Source organism: Tyto alba, unplaced genomic scaffold (genome assembly GCF_018691265.1).
Source record: "Tyto alba isolate M040663 unplaced genomic scaffold, T.alba_DEE_v4.0 Super-Scaffold_6, whole genome shotgun sequence".
Lineage (NCBI taxonomy): Eukaryota > Metazoa > Chordata > Aves > Strigiformes > Tytonidae > Tyto > Tyto alba.
The window spans coordinates 46,402,993-46,417,244 of record NW_024881327.1 but is presented as its reverse complement, the minus strand read 5'-3'; the positions used below and the strand labels follow the sequence as shown (position 1 = coordinate 46,417,244).

General features: G+C 36.1%; 1 protein-coding gene across 1 annotated transcript in view; it reads right to left on the bottom strand.

The window, feature by feature from the left end:
* The window catches only part of POLN (DNA polymerase nu), a 103,239-nt gene that overhangs the window by 72,180 nt on the left and 16,807 nt on the right, over nucleotides 1-14,252 (bottom strand). Inside the window, exons 7-14 of the mRNA XM_032987335.2 lie at nucleotides 11,875-11,943; nucleotides 10,326-10,386; nucleotides 10,054-10,118; nucleotides 9,162-9,245; nucleotides 8,643-8,732; nucleotides 5,419-5,475; nucleotides 4,586-4,639; nucleotides 4,283-4,348 (exon numbers count right to left, since the gene is read on the bottom strand). Of these exons, the coding sequence (XP_032843226.2) occupies nucleotides 4,283-4,348; nucleotides 4,586-4,639; nucleotides 5,419-5,475; nucleotides 8,643-8,732; nucleotides 9,162-9,245; nucleotides 10,054-10,118; nucleotides 10,326-10,386; nucleotides 11,875-11,943 (546 nt within the window). The remainder of the gene's footprint in view (nucleotides 1-4,282; nucleotides 4,349-4,585; nucleotides 4,640-5,418; nucleotides 5,476-8,642; nucleotides 8,733-9,161; nucleotides 9,246-10,053; nucleotides 10,119-10,325; nucleotides 10,387-11,874; nucleotides 11,944-14,252) is intronic.

Sequence of the window (14,252 nt, the reverse complement as noted above, 5' to 3'; positions counted from 1 at the left end):
TCTTTACATTGCATCAGCTCTGCCAAAGCCTTCTAAAACCTGTGAAGGAAAGGGACAGGGGAAAAACAGGACATTTCAAATGTGTACAGCAGCTCACCATTATTAAAAAAACCTTGCAGAACATCCTGTTTGTGCTGCAATCCAAATGTGACTACAGACTATAAATTTTCAGAATGAGTAATGAGGCCTGGGACAAAATGCCTGAAATTTGAGAGCTGTCACAGTAGTTTTGATAGCATGATTCTGACAGTTTGGCTTCTTTGTTGTGTGCATGTGGGTATGCTAAGGATGTAAAACCTATTGGGGTAGTATTACAAAAGGGAGACAAACAGACAGCATCTTATCCACACTGTCCATAAACAATCCCAAAACTATTCCAAAACCACATCTGAGTTTTATCTCAGAGAGAATTAGCCCATTCACTCCAGAAGACAGTCCAGAAGTAATACAGATACAGTGTAGTTAATCAGAAAAACTGGTTTGCTAAGTTAATTGACAGAACAGTCTCATTTTTTTGTGGCAATTGCTGAAAGGCCTCGACTTCAAGAGACTGTGTCTCCCATTAGAATGAAAACCAGATGGGTAATTTATTATTCATATTCCAAATACTATTAGTAACACACATTTTCTAATAAACAAGCATGCAATTCTCTGTCATGCATTCACTATCAGAAAATATTGCTCATGTCTGTTGGAAAGACTGAGGTATATTCAGTATTTCAGTTTTATGGTCCTTCTTTGAGCACATTAACATTCAACATGCCTTAATTAGTTTCTCTTTCATATTACATTCTTGCTTTCTAAATTAAAGGCTAACATGCTTCTTTGATTGACGGGTTAAATGATTTTATTTCTTTGCCTTTTTGGACAAGCTGGTAAAAGCATTTTTCCTGGGGAGAAATAGGAAAGCTTTTATTTTTTTTTTCACTTGGTCTGAGAAGGTAAAAAAAATTATTTATCTTCAGCATAACCTTTTGTTACTAAAAGGAAGGAAATGCCCCCTGAAGCCTACCACTTTATGCTTTTTAGTTTAATGATACAAACATCTTCTGAGGTACAGAAGTGTAAACTCATTAGTAGCATTTCTGTGTTCTCTGCTGCAGAAGCCTGGAGGAAAGAAACCTTAATACAGAATATCTGATTCTAGCACTGAAGTTTACATCTTCAACCAAATTATAACATCCAATTACATGCAATGTTTATATCTTAAGTTAGGATTTCTCTCTGTTCATTCTGAATGAGGTTTGATCTTAATTGGCTTTTCTTAATTGGCTTTATGCCTTTCTACCTCTGTCATGACTTATTTTTGCTGTACAAGGTGAGAGGCTATAAAGTGGTATTTCAAGATAGGTTTGGAGAATATAAACAAGTCTTTATGAATGTAATAAATATATTTAATAGGAAAGTTATCTGTGAGCAATATAATAAAGGTGTATCCTAACGTAGACAATACTAATATGTTTATGCAAAAATTAATTAGAAATAACATATTCAAATAAACCTAACTAACTTCCCCTAATAGCCATAAGTAATTCATCATAGAGTGGAAAAAATAACTACCCTATGGATATATTACAAAATAATTTATCTGAAGAATTTTAGTGTTTATATTTTTTAGGTTTCAGATATGCAAATTCTCATGGAGTAGCAAATAGACAGTTAAAATGCTATAGCAGGAGACTACAATACCAAATGTGTCCCTGTTTAATGATGCAATATATTATTATATAATACTTAGTTATTTGTGAAAAAATGTATTAATTATACAGCACATATTGTAGAAGAAGAAAATAAATGAGAAGTAATTAAGTGCACAGTTAAACTAAAATAGATGTATACATGGAGAGCCACTGAAGTAAAGTTCCACCAAGAAACCCTCTTTAAGTTGCAGCAACACAGAAGTCATAAAAATTCATGTGAATAAGCTTATCTATTGAGAGATACCCACATAAAGCCAAAAATATACATCATCCATACATCAGATGCGGATTTGTCTGAAAGAAAATCACAGAAGAGTTTATCTGAAAAAGAAATCCTGCTCTGTACCTAAAGTCTGGTCATTTCCCCTTTAACCTATGAATAAATCCCTCCTGGACTCCATTTAATGCCTTAAAGGAAAGAGAACAGATATATCCACTGCCTTTGCAAAACAAATGAAGATAAAGAAACCTTTGTTTGGAACCCCATCTCCCACAGCCACTGCAGCAAATGGGATGTTTTTTCTATTGGAATTCTCACTTTATCTGATTTACACTTAACTTTTGCTTTAATCACTACTTAAAGCATTATAAAACACAGTTAAAAATAAACTACCTCAGCAAATATTCAGCTAAAATTTGACATAACAACATAGTAACTGCAAAAACATCTACAATATTTATGATTTCTGGCAAGAATCTTTCCAATACTTTAACACTTAGTAAAGTGCCTGGGTATTGCAGTATACCTTCTATATCAATAAATGATTCAGAAACAGATGGTATAAGTTCCATAAACATTTCATACAAGAAAAGCCATGCCAATGTTTTTCCTTATAAGGAAAAGCCAGCCTTAGGCAACCCTGAATGCTAACTTTAGCAGCATTATTTTTGAGAAAAACAACCTTTAAGAAAAGTAGATTTTGTGTCATTTTTAGCATGATGGGCCAAAGGTCACCTTGTTTTGTACATTGTTGTTCAAGACAGCTGTCTGTTCAGCTCTGACTTGTAAATGCCTGTGCATCACATCAGAATATTTAGCAAACTGTGACCTTCATGATCATCTTTTCCATTCTCTCCCATCACTTTCCCCCACCTGGGTGCATGAGAAGCAGGAGCAGCAGTAACGCTCCTCCATACCACTGTTAATTCAGAATCCCAGACACTGTTTTTACTGAGCAAACCACAAGCAATTCCTATAAAATGTTTGATGACAAATTGTATGGAAATATGTACCATGAGGGTAGGAAGATATAAATGAATCCTGAACTGTGAAGATAGGTCAAAGAAGAGTTAAGGAATTCACCAGCATTGTGAGGATGAGAACCTCCCAGGACACATTTCTGCTAGCACTCCAAAAGTCACCACACCAGTCAAGATTTTCAAGGAGCCACATGAGTTCACCCATGCAAAGTGGTCACAACATAACTGTTACGTCCAACATCTTTACTCCTAGATAGAGCTGTGGAAGACCACGGCCTTTCTCCCAAGTCTACAGAAAGCTTCTAATGCCATTTGTACCCATGAAGCTTAAGGCTAAGCAGTACCCAAACCTGCATGGATAAGAACTGACAATGCTTTTGGGCACAAGTTGAAAGGACAACAGCCTTGTGGATTCCCTCTAGTCTTCATGAGGCAAGTCTCACTTCTGTGTCTATTCCCGCTCTCCCACAGGGCCAAAGCTCATGTCTTTGCTAAGAAAGGGCATGATTAAACCAAAGAGAATATTTCTGCAGGTAAGTAGTCATTACTTTTCTATAGCTATTCCCCTGCCTGTCTGCAACCATGCCTACTCCCACATCAGGCCCTGCACACTCATCCACACAGCTATGGGCTGCAGCAGAAGTGGAACACAAAAAGCCTCACCCGTCCCTAATGTCAAAGATCAGTATGCTTCCTAAACTCCAAGTAAAAATGTATAATAAAATATATTCAAATACATCCTTAAAACGGTCACTTTTTTAAAAAAAAAAAAACCCAAGCCTCTAGCAGTCCAGAAAGTCAAATAAAATACATTTCAGCTACAAGCATGTACATGGAGATCACTACAGCCAAAGACAAGAAAGGAAGCACAGAGCCCAAGTGTCACAACCATATAAGCATCTGGCAAGACTTTCAGAGCAACAGCACAGCCAGCTTAGCCCTTTGCTGCTGTGAGGCCTGAAGCCAAATTCCAGAAGAGCTTCCCTTTTTTCCCATAATCCCCTGCGTACCTTCCATGGCTCACTGATCCTTTCCAAGCAGTGGTTCGTGAACACCAGGAATTCATTACAAAGAATTATTCAGTGGAATTCTAGAAGGTGCATGCATGGCTCACAATTCTATCCCTCTACTTCAGGTAAACTTTAGGTAATAATATTCAATTCTGATCCACAGGTAACAGAAAATATTCATAAGAATAAATGTTCTAGAGTAAAACACCAATTTAATAAGCTTTTTCTGCCCACCATTTATATACAGCATGGCAACTGCTAGACTTCGGTAAAAATGAATATTTTATGTGTTAAAAGTATTATATATTTTATATAAATGATATTATTTTAAAATTCTAATTAAAATGTAAGTCTTCCAATAGGCTCACTTACTGGATGTTTGGCTGAAAGTCTGCCAGTCACAGTTCCTGTCTGATTCCATGTAGAGGAAATAAAACCCTGTAGCCAAATAAAGTAAAAATCCAAAAAAACAAAGGGATGAAGACATATATCTAAATTTTGTTACATGTAAATATCAGTAGTAAAGACTTACTGCAATCAGGACTACAAAATAAAAAATAAATACTTTATAATTTTCCATGTATAAAAGTTCTCAAACTGTAAGCACTGCAATCATTTCACATCCTTGTATGATTTAAAATATCATATTTTACAGGCTACTTTTTGTATTTCTACCTTTCTCATGCATGTTCGTAGTCCATCCACATAAGTTGATTTCATCTTATGAACCTAAATTACATAAAAGTTTGGATAAATGCTTATTTATAAAAATAAGAGATTTTTCAAATTGAAGATGTTAATTTCCAAATGTATATTTTTAAAATACAGTTTTATCTTAGTAAATAATGGATGTATATTCACTAATATCTGGATTTATTAGCACAAGATAGGTATGTACTCGGTTATACCCTAAAGCCAGGTCTTTGCAGATATTAGTAAATGAACTATTGGAATTTATTCTTTTACATTTTATATCCCCAGGTCAATGAACTACAGAAAAAAGCCAAGCACACAAAAAAATCCAAACCCACACTTTTTTTTTTTTTTTTTTTCAGATCTTGGAAACTATCTACTGAAAACCCAAACATTAATCATGAAAGCAGACTAACTGCATCATTTTGGATTTTCAGGAGACTCTTCACCTAAAAAAACCCATAACTAGTTACCTCATTCACTTTCTGCAGAGTATTTCTTCAGAAACCAAAAAATAAATGCTTTGCCATAAGAGTGTACTTTATAACGCCAGACATATTTAATAGCAGTATTTTCCAAATGTTTTTGCAACAGAGTTGTTTGCTAGCTATAATCTAACGTAGTGTAAAACAGAAGTATAAATATTAAATTTAAAAACTCTTAAGAATACCTACAATTTCAAAATTTAAAGGAATATTTGAATGAACTTACATTAGAGCCAACTTTTTTATTTAATTTATTTAGCTGTGAATATGTTATCTTTCTTGCTAATTTTGTTTCGGTGTAACTACATTATGTGAAAAATATATGCTCACCTGACGGTATTCTAAAATTATCTTAGGCAAAGGATGAAGATCTTGCAATTTGTTTAGCTGCAAAATAAAAAATGAGAATTACTGGTATACTTTTCTGTAAAGTTATATTATTTAACAATCTTAACAGAATAAATTTTGGAGGAAGCAATTTTCTCACTTAGCTAAATGGACAAAATACTGGCTAAAGAATAATGCCCTTCAAGCTATGTCACCCTAGGCCCAAGGAAGCCTTCATTCTTTCTGGCCTTCTGCAGGAGGGCAGGAGATTACCCCTTCCCATTTCGTTTCCCTTCCTATCCCAGACAGGGACAAAAAGACATGCAGGCATACAAACTTTTCCACAACTCTGAAAACATGGGGGCATGGGGCAGGGGTTCAGATTACTTATGGTCCTTTATTTTTCATGCTACACAGAATCAATGCAAGAAAGAACATGATAAAAATATACAAAATAATACATATATACACACATATGTATTTGTACACACACACATAAAACCCAACAGGAGAATTTCTCATCTTGTCCCCTAATACAAGTTCCAGGAGACCTTTAAGAAAAATTGAAATTGTCAAATCCAAAAGTAATAAAATAAAGCATATTTCTGATGACTTTGATTGTAAATTGCCATAAAATTTTGTTAAGAAATAGAATGAAATTATTAAAATAGAAATTAGATATTTATAAGTAGAAGAAAAATATCTGGAACTACAGCAGTTCAAAGTGAAAAATAGATGCAACTGTACCAAAATGGAGATTTAAAAGAACAAGTTTTTTTCTTGCTACCAGGGAAAAACAACATATTAATTATGTAGTATTTAGCTATTGGAAGGTTTAAGCCTACCTTTCTCTAAATAATCAAGTCTCAGCAGTTGTTGGAAAGAGAGTACTGGACTAAATGAAAGTATTGCTATGATTACTGCAACAAAACTTATGTTCCCACAAAACAATGAAATGCATTTTATTTCACTGACCCCTCCCATATCCAAGGTTCTCTGTCACCCTCTAATATTTAATATTTGATCTATGAAAACTCCTTCTCCTTGAATAGTGTGTGGGTTTTATGGTCATATTGTTGACTTTACCTCAGAGATTGTCTCTGGTAGTTCATACACTTGGCCCAAAAGTTGAGTTTCGCCTTTCACAATGAGAAACAAGTACTACCTTTCTACCTTCCCCAGAAGTGTTCATTCCCAGCAATGACTAGCGTACTTTAATTTGACTCCCATGTAAACTAGAGCAAAACAATAGTGCCTCCAAATGAGCAACAGGTGCAGCTATACAGAAGCTTATTCTCTTCTGAGGAGGAAGTCCATTACTATTATTACCTTAACAAAATGATCTATTAATGTTCTGGATGAAGGGATCGAGTGCACCCTCAGTAAGCTTGCAGGCAACACCAAGCTGAGTGGGTGCGTTGATCTGCTTGACGGCAGAAAGGCTCTACAGAAGGATCTGGACAGGTGGGATCGATGGCCCAAGGCCAATTGTATGAGGTTCAGCAAGGACGAGTGGAAGGTCCTGCACTTGGGCCACAACAACCCCATGCAACACTGCAGGCCTGGGAAAGAGTGGCTGGAAAGCTGCTTGGCAGAGAAGGACCTGGGGGTGTTGGCCATCAGCTGGATGAATATGAGCCAGCAGTTTGCCCAGGTGGCCAAGGCAGGCAATAGCCTCCTGGCTTGTGTCAGCAGTAGTGTGGCCAGCAGGACTGGGGAAGTGGTCCTCCCCCTGTGCTCAGCACTGGTGAGGCTGCACCTCACATACTGTGTTCAGGCAGTTTTTGGGCCCCTCACTACAAGAAAGACATTTTGGTGCTAGAGCATGTCCAAAGAAGAGCAATGAAGCTGGTGAAGGATCTAGAGCACAAGTCTTAAGAGGAGCTGCTGAGGGAATTGGGGTTTAATCTGGAGAAAAGGAGGCTGAGGGGAGACCTTATTGTGTTCTACAACTACTTGAAAGGAGGTTTCAGTGAGATGGGTGTTGGTCTCTTCTCCCAAGTAACAAGTGATAGGATGAGAGGAAATGGCCTCAAGTTGCACCAGGAGAGGTTTAGATTGGATATTAGGAAAAATTTCTTCACCGAAAGGGTTGTTGAGCACTGGAACAGGCTGCCCAGGGAAATGGATGAGTCATTAACCCCGGAGGTATTTAAAATATATGTAGGTGCAGCACTTGGGGACTTGGAAGTGTTAGGTTTACAGCTGGACTTCATGAACCTAACGGTATTTTCCAGCCCAAATGATTCTATGATTAGGAAGGGACCTCAAGTTACCAAGAAGTCTGCAATTTGGTCTTGACTTCATCATTTTTAGACAATTATTTTTAGCAGGTTTCTGCACTTGTGTGGGATCACACATGAATGTCTGAATTGCTGAAAATTATCTGACCCAACACCAACAGAAGAAAGAACTGGAGAAGCTTCATATATGCAACACTTACTGCACTGAATCTGAAGGTATATTTGATCTCTTATATAGGTGTATCAAAATATCTAAATTGTTTCCTCATTACTGCTCCAAGGGAACAAGATGCTATCAAGATCCTGCAGATCTTACTTCAAATGCAACAGTTGTTACAGAAGAAAAGCATCTCCACAGAGAGGTGGGGGGGTGGGGGCAGGAAAAAGCCTGAGGAAAACTCATGCACACAAGTAAAACACTGGACCATACAAAGAAAGTGACAAGTCCCAATTCAAACCACAGGTATCAAATAATTTCCTACAGACCTCTTTACCTATCATGGATGAATGACTTAAGGGTCCATAAAAAGGTGACAACATGGTTTTAGCCCAAATCTCCTAATGGCAAGGAGAAAATCTGGATTGCTATTTCCTTCACCAGCAGATTTTACATTAATGTTCCTTTCTTTCACCAGTGGTCTCTTTCACCCAACCAGTCAATCATACTGAGCTACCAAAATCTGACCAGTAAGAAAGTCTCCCTCCTTTGAGGAACATGGTCATACTTGTATGCTGGTGATAAAGTTTTTAACCCTGGTTAAAGCTAGTTTATAGCTAAAGTTTAACGTTAGTAGCTAGTTTGTTTTTCCCCATCATGAAGTACAACTTTTATTTCTGACATAAGTAAATGAAATGTAATTAGTACAATATAAAAATAAGTCAAGATTAATAGAAAAACTTTAGACAAATAACAGTTTCACTGGAATATAACTTAAAAGTTTTGCTAAATCATGCAGATTGTTTTAAAACCCCTCCCCATCTCACCACAACTTCTGAGGTGGACACAAGTTGTTGTATTTCAGTTCTGTGAACTTTCTCACATAGTGCATGCAGTTTTAACTTTTCAAATAGTACCTACAATAAGAAAAAACACATAAGAGAAATGTTTTGGTGTTTCAAGTGCTGAAACAGGAAGGGAAACTATTTGGTGCCTGATCTTAAGTTTAGAAAACAGATTTAAAGGAAAATAGAGCACAGAGTAGCAAAGAGAACTAACTCAGAATTGAAAAGATCAAATCTTTATTTTTGAGCTATTGAAAAAGTAGTGTACTCAAATCAAAATGCATAATTTATGGAAGTACATTCAAATACAAATTATCAAACATTGCCAGATTTATGAAAAACTGATATGTCCTCCATTAAAATCAGAAAATAAGATAATTAATACTGAAGAAAAAAAATTCTGAAGCTGTAAGGGCAATTTTATATGCTTTAGTATTCTTCTGTATCAATAACAATTTACAGAACTAATAAATTCTATAATAATAGTAATATAAATATTACCTCTCTAAGTTGACTGCTGCTGGTCAAAAGGAATTGTTCTCCAGCAATTTGATGAGCTTCCTGTTCAAGCTCCTTGAGTCGCAACTATAAATTAGTACATAAGAATTATTCTGTTTTTATTATTATTTTCTTCAATATCTGTTACTTCCTAGGTTAACATGTATATTTGACTTCTATTTAAACATTTTAAACATAGGGTGCTTGATGATGTGTAATCACTGATGGCTATCAACATTTGCTTTAGTAGATTGATTATATACTCTTTAACTTTCTTCATGATCTAGGAACTGGATTTACTGTAGTAAGCACCACCAAAATTTGTGGGAAAATAATTCAGTTTACTGACAACTCCAGAGATCTGTGAGAAACAAAGCTGTGTAAATTATTCTGGTAAATTTATAATCTCTCAGACCATTATGATTATCTAGTCAGATTTTATGCTACAAAATAGAATTTTCCTGTAGCTATTTTTATCCATGGAGAAATGGCAAATTTAGAACCCTCAGAACACATAAATTGTAGAGTGTTTTATTTGCAAAGAGAGAAATATCTATAACTTCTCAGGAAGATCATTATTGATAAGTGTAGGTTCAGAAAGAGTCATTACAATTTTTACTCTACAACATATAACCCAAAAGGACTGTGCATTTTGCAACGCGATCTCAGTTCTGAGGCAAGGTTAATGAAGCAAATGTCTCTTTTTTGCTTGCCTAAACAAACATGGAATCTTCTAAAAAGTAAATATCATTAATTATATATATAATAATAAAAATCCCAAACTATCATGTAAAATGTGATAAAACAAAGATTCCTTCTATTTTTAATCGGTTATCCTCAGTAAAAGCAGAAAGATGATGTTATACAATTTAAAAAAAAAAAAGACAAAATTTACCCCCAGAATCTCTGATGTTTTTTTCAGTTCTTGTTTGTTCACATGTATTTTGTGTGTTTCCATCACTGTAAATACAATTATATACTAAGAACACTTACAGTTGACAATTTCAATCTTACATGCTTAGACTATAAAATGGAAACTCAAACTCACACAGCTGTTATGAAGCTTAAGATAACATTTAGTATTCTGAGGTATAACATACTACATAAGCATAGTCAGCAGCTGTGTGAAAACAGTGAATATTCCTATTTTGAACTGAACTTTCATACCTGCCAGAATTTTGATAAGTGGAAGCTCTAATGTGCAAAATAATTTCCACAAACCTTGAACCTGTAAAGGAAGATACAAATAAATTCTTCAGTATCAGCCAATTTTAATCTTAAAACATATAGTAGTGTCATTATGCGGATCTATTTTCCAGTAAGCAGTATTTCACTTTCTGTATAATCCCTTTTTATATGACAACACTGTTTGTGGAATGAAATACTACTTAGTGTGAAATATAGTATCTAAATACTGTAGACCATAATAACTTCATTTTGTGTGGAATCATAATACACTTTGTAATAGTAATTATTTTGTACAGGGATACTATACCTCATTTTTCCAAATGGTCTATTTTTAGAGTGAGCTCCATTATAGTAGGACATACAATTATCCCTTTTTATTTATTCACTTGAACAATTAAGCAACCATTCAGAATTCATAACTTTTTTTTCATTAGGAAGAAAATAAAAGATGATCAGGTTATGTACCAAATTTAGTTACAAAGAACAGGAAGTCTGTTTTTTCTCTAATCCCTGAAGCAATCACAGCAGCACTTGTCTAAAAACTCCTCTTGTAGGCTGGCTCTTAATGTTTCTTTGCCTTTGGTATTTCTGTGCCTTTGGTGTTTCCCTGTTGCCTACCTTCACAAATTGTTTCATCATACTGCTGGGCCACTTAGATATCCAGATTAAGAAGAGCATTAGCTGATGGAGCCAAAGACCTACACCTGATACCATCAACTTCAAGGAAAATCCCTAGGATTCTATGATGTACCTTCCACCAGAACCTGAGCATATTCCTCAATTCTGACGCTTTTCTGGGTATATGATTACAGGGAGAAAACAAACGTACAAAAAACCACTCCACTAAAAGACTTCTTGAGATGCATTCTGAACTGCAATAAAGGCTAAAATACAATAAAATAGTTCACCTGGAAAGGATCTACAATGATCATCTAGTCCAACTGCTTGACTACTTTAGGGCCGACCAAAAGTTACAGCATATTGTTAACGGCATTGTCCAAGTGCCTCTTAAACACTGACAGGCTTGGGGCATCAACCACCTCTCTAGGAAGCCTGTGCCAGTGTTTGATCAGTGTTTGGCTAACACAACCTAAAGTAAAAGATATGCTGAGAGTTTTCGTACCCAAGGACCATATTAAAAAAAAAAAAAAAAATGGCTACACTATTTTAACTGTTAACAATTTTTAGCCTGACTGATATAGCTTTAAAATACCAAAAGAACAAACACAATATTCTAAACATTTCCTGTTCTTAGAATCTTCATTTAAACATTTAGTTGACTGTTGCAGAGGAAAAGTTTCTTCTAAAGATTAACCTTAAGACTAACCATTTCCTCCTTCTGGAGAAAATGTTGAATTTGATGGGCAACTTTATTTTAAATGTTGACCAGCACTGTAAACCACTAAGGATCAAAGCCACCTGGTTAACTCGAGCAGATTCTGGTTTGAATGAGAAACACATCACTACCTCTCTTCAATTCATGATAATACCTCTGAAGCTGTACCAGAGTAACTACTTTTTATCTTACCTGCAAGTCATGAGCAAGGTCCATCATTACATTATAAAGCTTCTCCAAGTTCACACTCATGTTTTGATACTGATATAAGTAAAAAAACAAACAGTAGTTTTAATGCCAACTTAAAAATATTTAGAATACTATCTACTTTAAAAGGGATTAAATGACATAAATATATTTTTCTGTATGTCTTCTGTTATATTTAACATTTTAGTAACATTCTTGGATCTTTGCCAAACAATTCACAAACAGAGCAGCACAGATCATGAATATTCAAGATTTTACCTGATCCTTTATTTACATTTTGCACAGACCAAGTATGGGGAAATAGTATCACTACACTGCCTTTGACACTGAAGTCAGAATTCTATTACTATTTGTAAAATGAGGAAAAATTCTTTGTAACTTTTCCCCCTATCAGTACTGATGTTCTTCTGTGCCTGAACTATTCACTTCCTTCCCTTCTGTTCCAGAGGCGATCTGCACAGAGCCATGCCACCTCATTCACGTGGCTAGAAGACCATTTTGAAATACATACAGACACTGAGAATATGATCCTTAGCTCTAAGAACATGACCACTAAAAATAAACAATGTCAACCTATTGAATTTATCAAGCTAATACACAAAATGTAAACAATTAAGTGCTGCCTTTCATTACTAAATTCCTGTGAGGAAAGATGGGAATGTGGAAAATGCTGTAGATGTAGATTTTCTTTCCTGCAGCCTGTATCTTCAACGACACCTGAACAATCAAAATTATGAAATAAATTTATATCCAGGCCATTAAGTGCAAAAGCACTAGCACTGTCCTGTAAAACTCCTGGGCCACAAACCATAGAATGTAAGACAGCATTCCACAGGACTAAAGTTATGTCCATATACTCTTCCCCAAGAATCACATACTGGTCTGTGTTGGAAGCAGGAAAATAGATTACATGGAATTAAGTATGACATGTTATGATAGTTATTTTTTTATGTAAAAGAGTGAAATTAAACAAAGGGTTATTTGCATAAAAAGAGGCATTTATTCTGTGTTAATACTTCTGAGAATATAGCTGAACTATTGGGGTAACTTGGCCACAATGGCTATGTTTTGTACGTTTTGGATTTGTGCTGAGAACAGTGCTGATAACACAGGGATGTTTCAGTTACTGCTGAGCAGGGCTCACACAGAGCCGAGGCCTGTTCTGCCTCTCACCCCACTCGTGAGTGGGCTGAGGGTGCACAAGGAGCTGGGAGGGGACACAGCCACGACAGCTGACCCCACCAAAGGATATTCCATACCATATGACATCATTCTCAGCATATAAAAGATGGGGCAAGACGGAGGAAGTAGGGGGTACATTTGGAGTGATGGCATTTGTCTTCCCAAATATCTGTTACATGTGATGGAGCCCGGCTGCCCTGGGGATGGCTGAGCACCTGCCTGCCCATGGGAAGGGGTGAATGCATTTCTTGTTTTGCTTTGCTTGCACACACAGCTTTTGCTTCACCTGTTAAACTGTCTTTATCTCAACCCATGAGTTTTCTCACTTTTACCCTTCCAATTCTCTCCCCATCCCACTGGAGGGGAATGAGCAAGCGACTGCATGAGGCTTTGTTGCCAGCTGGGGTTAAACCACAACACCTCACAGTGCAAAAGCCAGCTTTAAATCAACAGGTAAACACAATCCATCCTCCAAACGGTGTATAAAAATCTGCCTTGGACACAAACCTCACAACTGTGGCCTACTGTTTGCAAAACAAGCCCCATCATTTGAAGAAAAACAGACATCTGGAACCAAAGCATTACAGCAGATGCAGAATGACAAGAGCAATGCTTCATCCATTATTTGATCCAAACAGAATGCAGAAGGAATCCAAATTACTTGTTGATGCACAAACACAATAGAACCAGAACTGACTAAAAATTAGTTTATATTAGGACAAATTATAACACATTATTGCTACAGAGGCAGGCATTCTGGTACACAGCTGGGGAAGAACAACCATCACAGGAACTTTATCATATCGGTCCAACTAATTTTTAAAGGAAGTGCTGAGCATAACAGAAACATGGGAGACACCCATTAGTTACAAAAAGTTACATTTCATGCTAAAAATGTAATCACCAGAGTTTTGGGGTAATCTTTGTTGCAGATGTGTTTGCCTGCCACATACCATAAAAAAGGGGGCACTAGTGTTGCAGTCATTCAGAACACACTGGAGACTGGACCATAGTTGTTTTTATCTTGAAATGACCACATGACTCAAGATAACAGCAGATAAAACTAAACAGATTCTGCATAAATTGATGTCTGTTAGTGGGAAGTGTGTCCCAGCAAAACCCCAGTAGCAGAAAAGAATTAAAATGGGATAATTAATTCCACTGACAGTCCATGCACGTTC